Source organism: Zootoca vivipara, chromosome 8 (assembly GCF_965207765.1).
Source record: "Zootoca vivipara chromosome 8, rZooViv2.hap1.1, whole genome shotgun sequence".
Lineage (NCBI taxonomy): Eukaryota > Metazoa > Chordata > Lepidosauria > Squamata > Lacertidae > Zootoca > Zootoca vivipara.
Window position 1 is genome coordinate 51,037,965 of NC_142591.1, and position 19,872 is coordinate 51,057,836.

At 42.2% G+C, this 19,872-nt stretch overlaps 1 protein-coding gene across 2 annotated transcripts; it reads right to left on the bottom strand.

Annotated features, from left to right (window-relative positions):
• Window positions 1–2,708: 2,708 nt before the first annotated feature.
• Window positions 2,709–15,629, bottom strand: LOC118078913 (DGAT1/2-independent enzyme synthesizing storage lipids). Of its 2 annotated transcripts, XM_060277810.2 has the most exons (7): window positions 15,485–15,629; window positions 12,231–12,579; window positions 10,626–10,790; window positions 8,684–8,874; window positions 8,034–8,094; window positions 7,384–7,523; window positions 2,709–5,131 (listed from the first exon to the last, which is right to left on the bottom strand). In XM_060277810.2, exons 2-7 carry the CDS (start codon window positions 12,484–12,486, stop codon window positions 5,018–5,020), a joined length of 927 nt encoding a protein of 308 aa, XP_060133793.2. In that variant the 5' UTR covers window positions 12,487–12,579; window positions 15,485–15,629; the 3' UTR covers window positions 2,709–5,017. The 2 variants fall into 2 exon arrangements, with proteins under 2 accessions (XP_060133793.2, XP_088531642.1); XM_088675516.1 differs by lacking the exon at window positions 12,231–12,579 and having other exon boundaries at window positions 15,485–15,569.
• Window positions 15,630–19,872: the final 4,243 nt, after the last annotated feature.

Consider the following 19,872-nt stretch of genomic DNA (forward strand, 5'->3'; position numbering starts at 1 on the left):
ATGCATAAAATCAATGAAGAGTTGTGTTAGGGAAGTCAAATTTTTCATTTAATTAAGTTCTATAATTTTTTGAGTTATGAAACTAATTGTGTTATTGTGTTTTTTTTAAAAAAAGAACTTTAGGTTGTATATTATGTGTAATAGAACTTATATTATATTGTTTAATAACTATGTATGATGCAAGGATTTATTTATTTATTTTTTGGGGGGAAATATTGGGTCACAGATTAAAGAAAGGAATTCTGACAAGTGTGTTATCTGCCTTTGATGGTAGCTTATCTCCAAGCCAGGTACAATATGTATGTTGTGTAATACATAACCTTAATAACATGTTCTGCTACAATATTGAATCCTAGTGCGTAAGTAAAAGCTCTTCCATTGGCACTTGTCTCTTTAATTCTACAGCAAATGAGGATTTCATTAACACTACTGGGTTTGAATACTGAATCTCAAATAATCATCCTCAATAATCAATTCTACTCCAGTAAACTTGACCAGTCACTTGTGCTCCAGGCATTTTATGAGATCTCCAATACCATCTGTTTGATCACTGAAATTAAATTCTGCCATGCTGATTTTACATGCAGGCAGATGGTTGAAAAGCTTCTTCGCTAGCTGCTCCTGCAATATGCATTGCTTGCTCAGGAGCAAAAAAGTTCCAGGTTGACATGCTTTGACATCAAAGGGTCATCATTATTATCATGTGTATGATAAATTTTTGCTAATTTAATTGGGGTTAAATACCACCTATACATCATGTGGCATGCGTTCTGGGGGTGGGGCGCGCGTTTTGGGGGCAGGGCGCGCCACACACAGGGGCATAGTACGCATTTTTGGGGTGTGGCGCGTCATGTGCAGGGGTGGAGCGCGTGTTTTGGGGTGGGGCACGCCGCCTGCGGGGATGGGGTGCCCAGCACGGGCAGGGGGCAGCCGCAATTGCGCCCCTGGGATCGCACTGCCCGGGGCGGCGCGCCCTCACCACCCCCATTTTCCTATGCTACTGAGTCCATGGGCAGATAGGGTCTCAGTCTGCATATCATATGCAGCTGGTAAACAGCTGCCCTGGACACAGAATTGACCTGCTCCTCTGTCATGAAGTGGCAAAACTTTGGTTCTTGTTGCAAGGCAAGCTGGGAACCATCACAAGGAACTTTGGGGAAGCTGTGGTGGGAATTTGCCCTTTTTACCTTAAGGAAACTGGTATGAGAACGGAATTCACACTCCCTTGTCCTCCCTTTGATGTAACTGTTAATTGCGGATTGCTGCAGCTGAGAAACAGCTTGTTTATAGTAAAAGTGCCTTGATAAGAAGACCATTGCCTTCACATGCAGAAGACAAGAGCTGGGGGTCCTTTGTAATGTAAATCACCTGGAGGCCTGGAGATTATCTCTTTTGAGTGACATCTCTAACGGTCAGCTTACATCTGATGGGTTAATTTGAACACAAGTTAATTGTTGATTGGTTGTGTGCCTTTGTCCCCTCGTGGGTTTACTTTCACACCCTCAGGGGGAGTTAATGGATAAAAGGGAAAAGCTCTTTTGTTCGCAGCTGGCTGGCTCTGGCTGGCTCTAGCAGGTTGCCCCCTGCCTGGCTTTGCCATGTCTTCCTGCTGACCATCTGAAGGCGAAAAGGCTTGCTAAATGTGAATCTTTGCCTGTGGCTGCGTCCTGCTGATGGAAACTATGTAGCCGAGTTACTTTTCTATTCTGGTGAGTTCAACTGTTAGTCATCAAGGTTTTGTTGTTTTACTTTTGTAACCTTTCTTGCTGTGAGAACTGTTTTATGTTTTATGCTTACGCTTAAGCCTATGTTTGCTTGTTTAAACCTTTTACTTTAATAAATAGTTAAATGCATTTTGCGTTTGGTTTTCCTTGTCTCTGACACCAGAGCTAAATCCGAGTCTGACCACTAGACCACCCTACAGGGTTGAAGTATAGTATTGGTGGGTTTCCTCGGAGAAGGAACCTTGGTGGCAGCGAAGTTACCCACAGAATGGAGCAGTTCCTCCTGTGTAAAATGCTGATTTTACTGCAGGCAGATGGTTGAAAAGCTTCTTCACTAGTTGCCCCTGCAATATGCATTGCTTGCTCAGGAGCAAAAAAGTTCCAGGTTGACCTGCTTTGACATCAAAGGGTCTCTGGTATTCGGAACATGTTCAGTATTGTCAGGTGGAGGCGAAGGAAGTCCAGCATGCATTTGTCAGTTAAGTCAGAGCAATGTTTGCATACACATATGGTGGTCTGTTTTACTCTCTTTTCGCAGAGGAGAGGTATTCCTTGTAACAGAGGAGCAGTATTTCCTTGCGTTAAGTGAGATTTGTCAATGGGGAGAAATTTGATACCTTGCCTTGTATATTAGTTTGTTCTAACATTCTCTTTTGCACTCTTCTAATGACCATTATTGTTCACTCCCCCTCCCTTACAATCCTTTATCACCAGCTTCTCAAGATTTCTGAGCATTAATAAAGCATCTGACCTTCCTTATCCGCAAAAATGCTGTGTCGTGCAGTACTTTGTCTGCGATTCAGTCACAAACTCATTAAAAACAAATATCTCTGGGAATTGTAGCTTTGTGAGGAGAATAGGGTGTTATGAAAAATGTACCCCAAAATGCGTTGCCTTTTAAGAAGGACAGACGCGGGTCGGAAGCTCCAAAATTTGCACTAAGTTCAGCTCCACCGGGAAAATGACAGAGACCACACGATGCTGTCAGGAAAAACAAACAGATCCCTTTATTGCAGAATGCAAAGCTACAGCTGTAGGGTCCCTGCCTCTGGAAAGAAGGAAGGAACCTCGGAAAATGGTGAAGTCCCTCTTTATACCCTCCTGTCCCTGCATGGAAATCCCTGGACTGGGAGGATGGGTGGCGGTCGGATTAGCTGGGTGCGGAGATGACTTTTCCTTTCAGATGGGGAGGTGTCAATCGCTCTCCTCCTGTTGCTGATGGTGTCCCCTTTTGTTTGGCGGGAGGGGCAATCAGCCGAGATGGGTGCAGAGGTGGGGCAGTTCCTGGCGATTTCCGTGGGGTGGAAGTCCACCCGGCAGGTGTTTTCCTCCAGGCCATGGAAGGGTGGACTACGTTGAAGATGGCATTTTTATTTTAATAAAGTTGTTCCAGCTAATCCCTCTATTGACCGTGCGTTCTTGGGTGGGTATGGGGTGGTAGTAGGGAAAGGTTCAGGTAGGTTGGGGTCATACAGGGTTCACACAGAAAATATACCTGGAAAACATACCTAATACAGGGATTTCTAATTAAAAGGTAGCAGTCCTGACATATACAGTTCTAAGATATAAAACTGCAACTCTAATACAGAGAGATACTAGCAATTCTAATACAGGGGTAGGGGATAGAGATTTTCCTAGAAACGTTGGAAGGCACACAGTGAAGGACGTATAGTGACTATATTAAGGAATACGGATAAGGGTTTCACGATTAGAAGACACATAAGATAAGCAGACATATAATCTAAAGGGCATAAGGGGACATATAACAAGGGCAAAGTTCGTGGCAAGAGCGCATAAAATGGGCTGCATTATTAACTGGAGTAAGAAAGTGTCACTTTGGATTTGGGCGGCTTTCCCCCCCCCCCCCTTCTGGAGACATTGTTTTGTTTCGGGCTAAGCGAGGTGGAGAGGGGAAATGTGTGAGTTTATGCTAACTGTTGTGCATATGCAGATCCTTAAGCCTTCCTTCAGGCAAGGTCGTGTCCTAGCGGGAGGGGTGAGGAGACGGGGAAGATGGCATTGAACAGGATTCTGGGTATTGCAGCTGTCAAATTCTGTCACCCCTCTCTGTTCATTAATAATGGTGTCCTGCAACCCCCACCCCCAATATGATTTTATAACAAGGGGGTCTCCTAACAATTCTCAGCACCCTTATACTACAGCTCCCAGGAATCTCTGGGAACAGTAATATTGTACTGTTGGAAATATATGGGTTATATTTAAGAAGCCATCCTGGCTTATGAAAGCTAGCTGGGATGGGGTGAATGAATGGGCCAGAGGTAAGGTAAATGGGTATTTGCCTTATGCAGTGCTGGATCCCTGTGAGGAGGGATTTGTTCATCTTTTGCACATTTAATTAATAGTAAAACAAATCATAACGATACATTACAAACAAAATCAAAAGTTGCACTACAACATTGTCCACTGCCATAATACAGCAGAACAATTACTCCAATTCTCAATCTCCCATCACTGGCAAGGAATCAGTCTCTCTCTCTGTGTGTTCACTTTAATGATAAGTTTGAGAATTCACTTTCCCAAAGGGAGAAAAGCAACAGATGGCTCTTAAAAATAAAAAATAAAATTATGATTTCCAGGTTTATACATTTCAATAATTTTACAGTCATTGTAGATTCAGGTAGGTAGCCATGTTGGTTTGACACAGTAGAAGCAGCTCGTCCCCAGAAGTGAGTGCCGCAGCATCCCCTCACAGGGTGCAGGACGGCACGGGCAGGATGCTGGAGCTGCCGCTATACTAATAGTTATTCAGCAAGGAGAACGCACCCAGTTGGTGGGGGCTGCTTGTGCCAGTCCTGAAGGTGAGGAAGGAGTGCTCGGTGGGTGGGTGGGTGGGAGGTATCAAGAAAAGCTCGCCTTGGGGGGGGGGAGAGAAGCAGAGGGGCTCCTCAGAGAGAGAACTTTTGCCTTCCTCCCCCCCTTGAACTCCCCCTTCATGCACCCCACACGCTCCTCCCTCCAATGGCAATGGGTAGATCACTGCCAGTTTTTTTATACTCCGTAGTGGATTGCAGCCTGGTCTATTGCTTTCATTTTATGGATCAATGGTCTCGTTAGATAGTAAGATTCATGTTAAATTGCTATTTTAGGGGTTGATTTCAATTGTCTGGAACGGATTAATCCATTTTGCAAAGCGCGCCTTAGTTTTGGAACGCTTTGGTTTTGGAACAGATATCCGAAACGGATTAAGTTTGAGAACCAAGGTACCACTGTATGTTTATTTGGCTTTAATTAGTTAATTTTTAAATTTTCCTATTACGGAACTATGGTTTGTTTTATATAGACTTGTTAGCTTTGTCATCCTTATCAAATCGTTCTGAAAGAGCTCTTAATATATTTCCTGGCATTTTTTGGTGTCTATCCCGAAGATTTTCAAGTGCAGTCTTGGTCTGTTGAAAAAACAAAAACAAAGGAATACATTATGTTATAGCTAAAGGAATAGCAAAAAGCATGTACCAGGCCTAAGAGGACCTATGCAAGTCCTACCAGGCATACTGCCTTGGCAGGTCCCTAAAGGGCATCCATAATGCCAAATGGCAATGACTGCATCCCAACAATGTGAAATAAAAGGAAGGAACCGCAGCATAACCAAGGAATCAACCCCCACACACCCGCAAAAATAAATTCAAACAAGCAACCAAAAGCCGGAACTGGATGTGGGGAGGGTAGAGGGTGTAGCAAGAATGAAAGCAGAAAGTGCTTGGGGGAGACGAGGGTGTGACGGATTGGCCTGGTGGGCTAAAGAACTCCAGGGTACAAAGAGTTAAACCCCCAACCTCCTGGATAAATAACGTATTCCATTCCGGAGGGGCGGGACTGCCAGGAGTTTAAAGGGAATGGGAGGCAGTTAATTCGGGGGATTGTGAGAGGGTTGTGAGAGTGAAGAGGGAGCGAGGGAGCATGTAGGAGTAGGAGATCTTAAAGTGTTCTGAGGAGTTTAATTGAATTATATTATCTAGCCATTGTTAAATGGAACTAAGAATATATGATCTAAGAGCCTGTACACATGAAACCATTACGCGTTTAAAAGACCTCTAGTTTAAATAAAGCTTTCTTAAATGTTATATTAAAAGTGGATGTGCCTAGTTATTCCAGCTGGGTATCAAAACTTACAGAAGTGGTGGCTCAAGAGAGGACAAAACTTACCTCGGGAATAGAGGCGACAGTTTGTGTCTTAGAGTTACACTGAGGAGGCTTAGGAGGATAACCTGGGGAGCCACAAAGTTGCCAGAGTGGAAAGGGCAACCTTTTGCAGTGAGGAATCAAACTGAGTGAGATCCTTTAATGTAGGCAGGAGGTTTTTCCGTCAAACAGCCTAGAGCAGGCATGTCAAACCTGCGGCCCTCCAGATGTTTTGGACTACAATTCCCATCTTCCCCAACCACTAGTCCTGCTAGTTAGGGATCATGGGAGTTGTAGGCCAAAACATCTGGAGGGCCGCAGATTTGACATGCCTGGCCTAGAGTTTCTCAAGATACCAGGCCACGTTAGCTGGAAGACTCTCTTTACTAAGAAACCCACAAGTAAAAGGGGTTTATTTTAAGGAGAAGAGGGAGAAGAGGGAGGGTGGTTTCACCTCTGGATTCCTGTGTCGCATTTTTAGTAATAGAGACGGAGGACATTTTGTCACATAATTGGTGGCAGCGGATCCCCGAAGGTTTAGTGACAACGCCGGGACTGGGTTTGTCGCATATTAATTGGTGGCAAAGTCCTTGGGTTCGTCGCAAATGGCAATGACTGCATCCCAACAATGTGAAATAAAAGGAAGGAACCGTAGCACAACCAAGGAATCAAACCCCCCACACACAGCCGCAAAAATAAATTACTTCTCCGCCCCTTCAAACAAGCAACCAAAAGCCGGAACTAGATGTGGGGAGGGTAGAGGGTGTAGCAAGAATGAAAGCAGAAAGTGCTTGGGGGAGACGAGGGCAACCAAGAATATTAAGGGTCTGGAAAGGAAACCTTATGAGGAACAGTGAAAGGAGGGGACTGAGAGGAGATATGATAGCCATTTTCAAATATCTTAAGGGCTGTCACATGGAAAATGGGGTTAACTTATTTTCTCCTACTCTGCAGCGTAGGACTCAAACCAATGCCTTATAATCATCATCATCATCATTTTTTTTATTTATACTCCACCCATCTGACAGGCTTTCCATAGCCACTCTTCAAGTTGCAAGAAAGGAGATTCCACCTCAACATCAGAAAGAGCTTTCTGACAGTGAGAGCTGTTTTGACAGTGCAACAGTCTCCCCTGAGAGGCTGTGAACTCTCCTTCCTTGAAGGTGTTTAAGCAGAGGCTGGATGGTCATCTCTCATGGGTGCTTTAGTTGATATTCCTTCATTGCAGGGAGTGGACTAGATGACCCTTGTGTTCCTTTCAACTCTAAGATTCTATGATTCTATATCTAAAAATGTGTTGGGGATTCAAAGTTGGTAGTTCAGAGGGCATTTAATTAGTCTCAACAAGTTAAGCAGAGGAAAAGCTGAGTGATCAATATAATGCTCAAAAATATATATAATAAAGCCTAGATCTGGGTCATACAGAATGAGAAGTAATTATGCAGAATACAATTTAGAACTGAGCGAGTGAAAGAACAATAGGAAAAGATTGTTCTGTTTTATATTTCCAAGTACTTACTTTTAGAGCCAGCTCTGTGGGAGTTATATTTGGATCATATGGGATGGGTTCTCCAATATATGTCCTCAATTTCACTGGAAACCCTCCATATGCGGGAAGGGGAAAACAACGCGTTTTCTCATATACCCATCTTGTCAACCCTGTGTATGAAAGAGAAAAGATTCTGAAATAATGCGATCCCATATCAAATTTGAAATTAGTTGGCATTTTGAGAGTTCAACAATTGCAATCCATCCATCCCAGGGAGGAAGAGTTAAATAACATGAGTGCTTGGGGAAAGAGATGCAACATATTCATGCAGCTCTTCTCAGCTCTTTGCAATCAGGGTCATAGGTTGTACAATAAGTTGTCCAATAGATTGCAGGATATGCTTTACATCTTGTTCAATTCCCCTACATGTTGGGATTCCTACCCCATTCATAGATTATAGCTTTGTTAAAATCGATTAGAAAAGTAAGCAAGGGGATGTTCATTCAGTACTGAGGCAGGCAGCACAGCTTTTGCAGATAAGTGTACATGAAATAAACTACTAGTAGGTAGGAAATAGATATTCATTTTTTAAATAAAAAAATCATTGTATATTATTAAAATGTATATTGCCTGAAATTAGATATCTTTATCAACTACAGAACATAATAAATATAACTTACTTATCTTTCCAAAGGATCTGTATGCTTCAGAATCATTTTGTACAAATATAGGGATAATGGGCTAGAAGAATAAAATAGGAAATAAACAAGAACAGAAAGGTGAGAACTAGTTAATTTCTTCACCCCAACCATTCCACCTTAATTTTTGTTAAAGACTAGAAAGAATGATTGACATCTGGCATTATAATGACAAGAAAGACGTGATTGGCTTCAGAATTCCTGACAGATCTATTCAAATATCTCAGATGAAGAAAATTCACAAGCTGTCCCTGAGATTTTGAGGAATGGAAGAGAAAAAAAGAGAGAAAAAGCTGTTTTTCTTATTCAATGTTATTGATTTCAGTAGCTTTTTAAAGCAGGGGTGGGGAATCCATGGCTCTCCAGATATATTTGCCATCCTCCGCTATGGATGATGCTAGATCAGGCTTCCTCAAACTCGGCCCTCCAGATGTTTTGAGACTACAATTCCCATCATCCCTGACCACTGGTCCTGCTAGTTAGGGATTATGGGAGTTGTAGGCAAAAAACATCTGGAGGGCCAAGTTTGAGGAAGCCTGTGCTAGATCAAGGATGTCAAGACAGTACGTCATATCCAGGATAATATCCAGGATAATTGTGAGGTCAATGCAAATTGCTCAAAGATCACTCACCACTTTCGCCTCCAAAGCTAGCCGAGCGAAACCTGTGCGGTTACCCCACATTAAGCTGTAGTCAGTACTAAAGTTTGCTTCTCTAGCTCCACCAGGTGAAATGCCCAATAAATGCCCTTTCTTCAGAATTTCCACACATTCAGCTTTTGTGAAATCTTTCATGTATAAGAAATCATGAAATATCCTCAGCCCTGAAAAAGTAAGCCCCAAATAGAAAAATGCATTTTATATAGCTCTTATTTAAGAAATATGTGGATACTATACAAGTGTCGTTATTCCAAAGATATTGCTCTATTACAGATAACTAGGATTTCATGGAAGGAGGACTTTATGCTATTTCCTCTTTTGTTCACATGTTCTGGAATGTAGATAATTATACAAGAAAGCCTGGAAACACAGGAATTGCCTTGCAATTACTGGGGTAAATAATGTCATTCTCATTTATGTTTTGAGGTCAGATAACATTTACCTGCAATCTGTAATCAAGGGTGGAAACACCCAAGTCTACATGATTTATTGGAAACATAGCCTGATTCAAATAAGATGCCTGAAACATTATTGGGAGAAGATATTGACCAAGCCTGCACACTTTCCCACTTCTTTTAAAAATTCTAGATTGACACAGCCCATTTGGATTCTCTACTTCCAAGATCTGAATGTACAATAGGTATCTGAATGGACTTCAGAACATTATTGAATACGTTTCCTCAGAACTTCAAAGCAACCAACAATATGGATTAGTACCCCATGACATAGTGCTACCCCCTGGAATCGGTCCTAAAGATAGGATTGGAACCACTGTAATACTGTAATTACAGTGGGGTCCATCCTTCAGAGAAAGCCTGCAATGTTTTCTTTGGCAGTCTGCAATGAGCTCTATTTGAGCTCTTTTTTGTTCTTAGGAGGAGGTGAACTACCTGGCGTTGATTTCCTCCAGTGGCTGTTAGTTCAGGCAGGAAACATAATTCAAAAGATAGTGGAGTAAATCACTATGGTGGTATTTAGTGAGGGGCACTCTTTGATCACCTTACATTGTCTGGTTGGGTCATTGGGGATGGCATTTCTGCTATGCATGCACATTGGGATGAACACTGAGCTGGTTGGGGCACTTTGTTCTCATCAAGTCATGTGCCCAAGATTCTAGGAACAAGGAGGACATATTCCTTCCAGTTCTTTACTCTGAGGCAATGCTGCCTGTAAACATGGCCAAGGAAGTGGAGTGACCTGTTTCCTCCGGCCTAACAGCATTTTGATTTGGCTAGTTCAATTTAATTTACAGATCCTTTAGGTAAAGGTAAAGGGGCCCCTGACCATCAGGTCCAGTCGTGTCCGACTCTGGGGTTGCGGCGCTCATCTCGATCTATAGGCCGAGGGAGCCAGCGTTTGTCCGCAGACAGCTTCCGGGTCATGTGGCCAGCATGACAAAGCTGCTTCTGGCGAACCAGAGCAGCGCACGGAAACGCCGTTTACCTTCCCGCAGGAGTGGTCCCTATTTATCTACTTGCACTTTGATGTGATTTCGAACTGCTTGGTGGGCAGGAGCTGGGACCGAACAACGGGAGCTCACCCTGTTGCAGGGATTCGAACCGCCGACCTTCTGATCAGCAAGCCCTAGACTCTGTAGTTTAACCCACAGAGACACCTGGGTCCCTTGTTACAGATCCTTTAGGCTGCTATATTTAAAAAAAATAACCTTTTGTCCACAATATTTCATTTCATTTCCATTTCAATACTATGCCCTGAGTCATCCTTAAGATGTAGTTTCTGTCGAGAAACATCCTGGGATCTTCGAATGAAGGACAGTATACAAATTTAAGAACGAAAGAAATGAATTGGAAATAATTATTCACCCTGCATTCATTCTCTCTTACTTGCAGGGACTTGGTGAGAAAGAAACTCTCCACTAATTTACTGTTTCACCAGTTGCTGCTATTTTATTTACCTGGAAGTTTATACAGGGCATGGTCAATTACTGTATGGCACGGTCTCCCTTTCTCTTTATAAACTTTTCCCACAAACAAGGAATAGCCGGCAAGGAAAAGTGAGTGATGAAAAATAACAATCCCTGGTCCTTTAGGGAGATGTTCCATGCCAATAACTTCATAACCTGAAAATGATACAAATGGCAACAAATAAATATTATGTTGTTGAAAGGTAAATAAAATATCACAAGTTTTTATTGGACGAAAACAGTGTATTTCAGAAGAAAAAATGAAATTTAAAATCAAGCAAAAAGCTCTGCTATGTATTCCAGCATTTTGGATGCCATGAGAGCAACAGGACTTTCTCTGTGGTGGTCGCAAAACTAATAGGGCTGGGGGGGTGCTTCTCTCCTGGAATATTCCTTCCCTGTTTCCTTTTAGACACAGATGGAAACATTTTTGCCCAGTCTTTGAGTTATTTTGCTCTTTTAATTTGTTTTTATGTGTTTTTGACCCTTTGAGATGGTTTAATTTTTATTTATTTGAAGGGCAGCATTACCCTTCTGTACAGAGCGCTACTTTGGGAAAGAGCTACTGGTATCTTGGGCCAGAAGCACATTTCTTTCCCATCCCTAAGAACTCCAACCAAACAGCTGTTTTCCAGACAGATGCACCATTAACCATGTCATAAATAGCTACAGGGTTTTATCACTGAGGCCCAGGCTTGGTTTTAGTAGTTTATTTCTGATTTATGCTTCAACTCCTAAAGCAACATCAACATACCCTCCAACATTTCTCAAATGAAAATAAGCACATCAATAAATAATAATAATAAAGATGTCTTCTAAAGGTTGTATAGTGACTTAATTCCTTCGCTCATGTGTTGCATACCTCCCTATCCTCCGACATTTCTCCGATGAAAAAAGGAACATTATAGGAAAAGCAGGGCATTCCAGGATTAAATCAGAAACCCAGCAGGACAGCGTCTGTAAATCCAGGACTGTCCCTGGAAAACAGGAATACTTGGAGGGTTTTTAGCAGTCTTCTGAGAGGAATTGAGAATATAAGAAGAATCCTGTTGATGAGGCCAAAGGCCTCTCTAGCCCAGCGTCCTGTTTCCCGCAGTGTCCATCTAAAGTAGTAGCCATCACCACATCTTGTGCTGGCAAATTCCATAGTTTATGTTTCAGAGCTACCTTGTGGTTTATCATGCTCAGGAAAATTGCACACTCAGTGTCTCACTATACAATGTTATATTAATCACATTGGCTGTGTACCCACTACACATTTAAAGACAATCCCCATCTCTTGCCACAATCCATGAAGCTATTTTTAAAGGGCTTTGCTAATTGTAGCTCTGTGAGGTGTAAGCAACATTCTCCAGGTTTCGGGGGGTTAAATGTGATTTGAATGTATGGTGTTTATGCAGCCACCAACTGACCCTTTCTTCTGTAATATGTCTTGATTTTGTACGTCATAAAACATGTGGGTTCAGAGCCACATTCCTGATGCACTGTGGCAACTATTGTTACAGTGTTTCAAATCTGAAATTCTGATGCTCAGTCCTATGAAAGTATAGGAGCTGATAAGACTCAATTGTTGGTATGAAAGAAACCTTTACTCACCATGCCATATCTTTCCGTATATACCGAAACCTTGAGCCATAACTTGCCTTGGCTTGTCCCAAAATTTGCTATACATATCATTTTCTTGGTGGTTATTTATCTTCTTGTAAATATATAACAGAAATGAGAGAGCACACCAAGATATATATACAAATATCCAGAAAGAAAAAAGCAAAACCGGAATCATAAATAACCACAGAGGGTGAACTACAGTAACACTAATCCAGTTTTCCAAAATTTGAATAAACCAGCTCATTTTTTCCTGATCTGGAGCTCGAAGTGTATGCCAATGAAATAAATCAAGTGAAATTCGCCTCAGTTGTGATGGTATCTTCCCCCCACTGTTTACCTGTAAAGCAGAAAATGCAGTATATCAGTTTGAGCTGCCACCCCAGAGCATTCATGATTACATGAAATCTCATGCTTTTTGATATTTTCCTAGTTTTCCCCACTGTAACTAGGCAAGCAATCATATTTTTTTCCCAACATTCATCATGGAGATGTACAAAATTAGTAATGTATGATCATGATGTTTTTTGTTTTAAAGCAAGCTGGTTTCATTTCATGGCTGAAGTGTGTAAAGAGAGTGGAAAAGGAGTTACTTCTCCATGCAGGGCCGGCTCTAGGGGTAGGCTGGGTGGCGCGGGGTGCCAGGGCGCTGGGTTGGCAGGAGGGCGCTGCGCGGCGAAGCCGCATGGAAACCACCAGGCACAGGAAGAAACGGGGCAGGGCGGGGGCGCTGGAGCGATCTGCACACCACGGCACCTGGGCGCCCGACCTGCTTAAGACGGCCCTGTCTCCATGAGTCAGCAGAAATGTCAGTTGCAGGACTTTGTTAGCCTCTGGACTTTGCACTTGCTGTGTGGAGTTTGCCTCAGCAATTACTTTATAAACTGAAACACCCTTTTGTCTTCAGAGAGTGAAGACGTCTTGTAACAACTGGAAAGAATGTGTGTATATAGTGTGTGTCTTTTTGCCCCCCAAGTAAAAGCTCTCTTGGCTACATAGTTGTTTCCTATACTGAGCCTAACTGCTTGACTGAACTTCTGTGGCGCAAACAGGGTGGGGAGAACGATGAACTGAAGGCTGGAAGCATTTTGGGATACACTGCAAAGTGCCTCTTTCTGGGGATGTGATGTGGGATTGCAGCTCTGCTGCCAGGTAATAGCAGATGCTGAAGGCCAAACCCTGTTATCACTGCCTCTAGTACATAGCTGAATTGCATATTTCTGATTCTACTCTATTTTCACTATGTCTTTCAATTAAATAGTATCAGAAAATAGACCGCAAAAATGTTGGTGTTTTCTTTTGGGGGGGGGGGGACTTGAAATCACAACTATTTTGATTCCAATAAGACGTTTGTGCCTATAATAGACATATGGTATGGAATATTTAAATTTCTGCTTCTCAGAGTTGTAATATCTAAAAAAGCTGTAAGTGATTAATTTCCTCTTCCCACGTAACTATGAAAAGATAAGTTTCACTGCTGGGGTTAATCTTAGATATCTCACTGCTTCCACTGAGATTTTGCTGAGCCTCACATCAGACTGGATCGTTTCCACACACCATTGCCAGGAATGAGGAAGACCTCATCAGTGGTATTAAATGAATGATAAATTGCAGATGGGGTACTGTTGTTGTGACTAAAACAAAGTGTTTTTATCTTGTGTATGTTTGAGGCTACATCCAATGTTCTCCCACTGCTTGTTTGGAGAGCAGTGTACATATGGCATTAACCACCAGCCATATCTATCCTGTTCTATCTTCTGAAATACTGTTGATGAGTTTTCCCCTAAACCAGCTTCAACCCTGGTTGAGATTTTCATACAACTCCTAAAATGTGACTTCCTGAAATCCCCTAGTGAGGCCAGGAAAACTTGGTGAATCTCCAGCAGTGCCTTACACAAGCTCCCCTTAGGGGAAGTGTGAGCCCTGAAGAGTCTGGGGAGTCACACTTTGGATAATCAGCCATGGCACTAGAGCAGGCATCCCCAGATTACAGCCTGGGCACCGGATGCGGCCCAAAGGACCGATTTATCTGGCCTGCGGCAACCCCTGCGCATAGCTGCCAAGTTATCCCTTTTTTTAAGGGATTTTCCCTTATGCTGAATAGGCTTCCTCGTGAGAAAAGGGAAAACTTGGCAGCTATGCCCCTGCCGCCCACTGCCGCCACCCGCCCACTTCCAGGTTGCAAGAGCACCGAAAATAGCTTGTGCACATGTTAAAACGTCATTTCTGCTGCACTTCCGGGTTGGTAAGTTTGGGGACCCCTGCGCTAGACTAGAGAGAAAGAGATCAACTCATTGGCACACAGCCTCCAAGACCCTCAATGGAGCGACAAAACTTCCCAAATTAAATCCAAATAAGAAGAGGCAATTCAAAGAATTAAGTAGGAAATCTTTGGAAAAGAGTCTGGGAGTGAAAAAGGGAGCCCACTCCAGACCTGGTAAGAAGCGTGTGGGAAAAATCAGACTGGAAATAAATGGGTACAATTAAAGACCTGCTGAGAGACTATGGAAGAGAAGGCAGGTTTAAACAACTCAAATTACAACTGTGGAATTTAAACAATGATACTCCCCTTCTAGTATTTGAAACTCAACATCCAAATGAAAGATAACAGTGGATCTAAACGGACTGTCTAAGTATACAAATTAGAAACCAGCTAAACAAGAAGGGGGGAAAGAAATAGCAACCCCGTCAAACAGGTGTGGGGAGGAGGACAAAGAAAACAAGGTTTCTAGACAGGATGAGGAAGGGGAGACAGTAAATATCCCCAGATGTTTACCAAAGTGAGTTGCTAAGATTTTAGTATGTCTCGAGTAAAGAAAGCAGAGTTGAAGTAGATAGAGTATTTAATTGATAACAAATTGGATGATTTAAAAAAATGTGGATTACACGGAGTAATAAAAAAGCAAAGGAACCAGGAAAAGTGTGGAAGGGAAGTCATATGTTATATGTATACATGCTGTATTTGGTACACAGTTGTAAGTGGGATGGGGAAGGAAAGGTAGAGGGGTTAAATATGCTCTCTGTTCCTGTTTTTGAAAATGCAATGTAAAAAAAGATTCTCACACATGGTTTTTATGCCTGCAAGCACACACACACAGAGAGAGGGAGATTCTATCACAGACACTGACAAATAACACAAATACTAGCAAATTCCAAAACAAAGCAGGGATCGTTTGCTGAGACGACACTTGGGACCCCTTCCAACTCTACACTTTATGATTCTATGAACAAAAGTCTTTACTTACATTCCTGGTAAGCCTGAACTGCCTTTAATTCAGTCACCTCTCTGTGGAAGCACCTGAAATCCTGCCTGGTGCACTTTTATGAAGGCTAATTTCTAGGCGTATTGAAACACGTCTCTTTATGTGGTGGAAGAAACTAAGTATTGTGAAAGAGGGTTAGGGTGCCTTGAAGTTGTGGCCAATTGTAATCAAACATGAAATATAGAGTCACACCTGCAATAGCATTCAGGTCGTACAAGAACATATTGGGTTACAGATTAGGTACATTAGGTACCAGTTGTACCTTAGAAAATAAGGAGCTTATATATATATATATATACTTCCACCGCTGCAAGAATCTTAGTGGTGGAAGAAACTAAGCATTGTGAAAGAGGGTTAGGGTGCCTTGAAGTTGTGGCCAATTTTAATCAAACATGAAAGATGGAGTCAAATATGGATTACAGATTAAAGATAGGAATTGTGACAAGTGTCACAATTGATGCTACATTTGATAGTAGCTTATCTCCAAGCCAGGTACAATATGTATGTTGTGTAGTACATAAACTTAATAACATATTCTGTTGCAATACTGAATCCTACCGTGTTTCTCATATTATAAGACACGTCTTATATTTATTTTTTCCTCAAAAAAACACACTGTGGCTTATTTTCAAGGGATGTCTTATTTTTTTCCTCCTCCTCCTGCCGCGGCTGGCATTGCTGCTGTGCCTAACACTATGTCTTATTTTCGGGGTATGGCTTATATTCCTTGAATGCTTAAAAATCCTGCTATGGCTTATTTTATGGGTATGTCTTAAAATATGAGAAACAGGGTAGTACGTAAGTAAAAGCTCTTCCATTGGCACTTGACTCTTTAATTCTACAGCAAATAAGGATTTCATTAACACCTACTGGGTTTGAATATTGAATCTCAAATAATCATCCTCAATAATCAATTCTCCTCCAGTAATCCTGACCAGTCGCTTGTGCTCCAAGCATTTTATGAGATCTCTAATACCCTCTGTTTCATCACTGAAATTAAATTCTGCCGTGCTGATTTTACTGCAGGCAGATGGTTGAAAAGCTTCTTCACTAGTTGCCCCTGCAATATGCATTGCTTACTCAGGAGCAAAAAAGTTCCAGGTTGACCTGCTTTGACATCAAAGGGTCTCTGGTATTCAGTGCATGTTCAGTATTGTCAGGTGGAGGCGAAGGAAGTCCAGCATGCATTTGTCAGTTAAGTCAGAGCAATGTTTGCATACACATATGGTGGTCTGTTTTACTCAATTTTTGCAAAGGAGAGGTATTCCTTGTAACAGAGGAGCAGTATTTTCCTGAGTTAAGCGAGATTTGTCAACGGGGGAGAAATAATTTGATAGCTTGCCTTGTTTAATTTGTTTGACATGATTCTAACTTTCTCTTTTGCAATCTTCTAATGACCGTTATTGTTCACTCCCCCTCCCTTACAATCCTTTATCACCAGCTTCTCAAGATTTCTAAGCATTAATAAAGCATCTGACCTTCCTTATCCGCAAAAATGCTGTGTCGTGCAGTAATTTGTCTGCGATTCAGTCACAAACACATTAAAAACAAATATCTCTGGGAATTGTAGCTTTGTGAGGAGAATAGGGGGTTCCTAACAATTCTCAGCACCCTAATACTACAGCTCCCAGGATTCTCTGGAAGAAGCAATGGCAGCTTAAAGTAATATTGTACTGTTGGAAATATATGGCATCCTGGCTTATGAAGGCTAGCAGGGAAGGGGTGAATGAATGGGCCAGAGGTAAGGTAAATGGGTCTTTGCATTATGCAGTGCTGGATCCTACCCTTAAAGAGCAGTGGTGTGTTAATAATAATAATAATAATAATAATAATAATAATAATAATAATTATACCCCATCCATCTGACTGGGTTTCCCCAGCCACTCTGGGACACTTCCAACAAAATATTAAAGTACAATAGTTTGTCAAAGCTTCCCTAAACAGGGCTACTTTCAGATGTCTTCTTAAAGGCTGGTAGTTGTTTTTCTCTTTGACATCTGGTGGGAGGGCGTTCCACAGGGCGGGTGCCACTACCGAGAAGGCCCTGTGCCTGGTTCCCTGTAACGTGGCTTCTCGCAGCGAGGGAACTGCCAGAAAGCCCTCGGCACGGGACCTCAGTGTCTGGGCAAAACGATTGGGGTGGAGACGATCCTTCAGGTATACTGGACCGAGGCTGTTTAGAGCTTTAAAGGTCAGCACCAACACTTTGTTTTGTTTTGTTTTTATTAATTTCATAAACATCTATTAGAAACAAAACACTACACCCACAATACACAAATATAAAACAGAACATAGAAGAAATATACAAGAAAAAAGAAAAACAAATAAACAACAACAACAAAAGTACCAAATTTCATAAACTTAACCTCTTTTCTAATCATTTTAGGGTGACATCCTCAAACCACCCATACTGTGATTCACTGCAAATCCTCTTTAGCAATTTCTATTTCTTAATCTTTTGTCATATTTTCTATCTATACTTATTTTTAATTCTAAACCATTATCTATCATTTTTTCATATTTTCCTTGATCCTAAATCAAATTCCTAAACTACAGCATTATATGTATTTCAAGATCCATTTCATACTAATTAATATTACAATACTTCTTCAAATAAACTTTAAAACTCTTCCAATCTTCTTCCACCAATTTTTCTGCCTGGTCGCGAAGCCTCCCGGACAGTTCAGCTAATTCCATATATTCCATCATTTTCAACTGCCATTCTTCCACCGTTGGTATTTCTTGTGTCTTCCAATTCTTTGCTATCAAAATTCTTGCTGCTGTTGTGGCATACAAAAAGAATATAACATCTTTTTTGGGTATTTCTTTCCCGACTACTCCCAATAAAAAGGCCTTTGGTTTCTTAAAAAAGGTGTTTTTAAACACTTTCTTTAATTCATTATAAATCTTTTCCCAGAAGTCTTTTATTTTGGGGCAAGTCCACCACATGTGGTAAAAGGTTCCTTCCACTGCTTTGCATTTCCAACATTTATTATCATGTGTATGATAAATTTTTGCTAATTTAATTGGGGTTAAATACCACCTATACATCATGTGGCATGTGTTCTGGGGGCGGGGGGGCGCGTTTTGGGGGCAGGGCGTGCCACACGCAGGGGCATGGGCATGGTACACATTTTTGGGGTGTGGCGCGTCATGTGTAGGGGTGGAGCACGTGTTTTGGGGTGGGGCATGCCGCCTGCGGGGATGGGGCGCCCAGCACGGGCAGGGGCAGCCACAATTGCGCCCCTGGGATCGCACTGCCTGGGGCGGCGCGCCCTCACCACCCCCATCTTTCTATGCTACTGAGTCCATGGGCAGATAGGGTCTCAGTCTGCATATCATATGCAGCTGGTAAACAGCTGCCCTGGACACAGAATTGACCTGCTCCTCTGTCATGAAGTGGCAAAACTTTGGTTCTTGTTGCAAGGCAAGCTGGGAACCCTCACAAGGAACTTTGGGGAAGCTGTGGTGGGAATTTGCCCTTTTTACCTTAAGGAAACTGGTATGAGAACGGAATTCACACTCCCTTGTCCTCCCTTTGATGTAACTGTTAGTTGCGGATTGCTGCAGCTGAGAAACAGCTTGTTTATAGTAAAAGTGCCTTGATAAGAAGACCATTGCCTTCACATGCAGAAGACAAGAGCTGGGGGTCCTTTGTAATGTAAATCACCTGGAGGCCTGGAGATTATCTCTTTTGAGTGACATCTCTAACGGTCAGCTTACATCTGATGGGTTAATTTGAACACAAGTTAATTGTTGATTTGTTGTGTGCCTTTGTCCCCTCGTGGGTTTACTTTCACACCCTCAGGGGGAGTTAATGGATAAAAGGGGAACGCTCTTTTGTTCGCAGCTGGCTGGCTCTGGCTGGCTCTAGCAGGTTGCCCCCTGCCTGGCTTTGCCATGTCTTCCTGCTGACCATCTGAAGGCGAAAAGGCTTGCTACAATGTGAATCTTTGCCTGTGGCTGCGTCCTGCTGATGGAAACTATGTAGCCGAGTTACTTTTCTATTCTGGTGAGATCAACTGTTAGTCATCAAGGTTTTGTTGTTTTACTTTTGTAACCTTTCTTGCTGTGAGAACTGTTTTATGTTTTATGCTTACGCTTAAGCCTATGTTTGCTTGTTTAAACCTTTTACTTTAATAAATAGTTAAATGCATTTTGCATTTGGTTTTCCTTGTCTCTGACACCAGAGCTAAATCCGAGTCTGACCACTAGACCACCCTACAGGGTTGAAGTATAGTATTGGCGGGTTGCCTCGGAGAAGGAATCCTGGTGGCAGCGAAGTTACCCACAGGACGGAGCAGTTCCTCCTGTGTAAAATGCTGATTTTACTGCAGGCAGATGGTTGAAAAGCTTCTTCACTAGTTGCC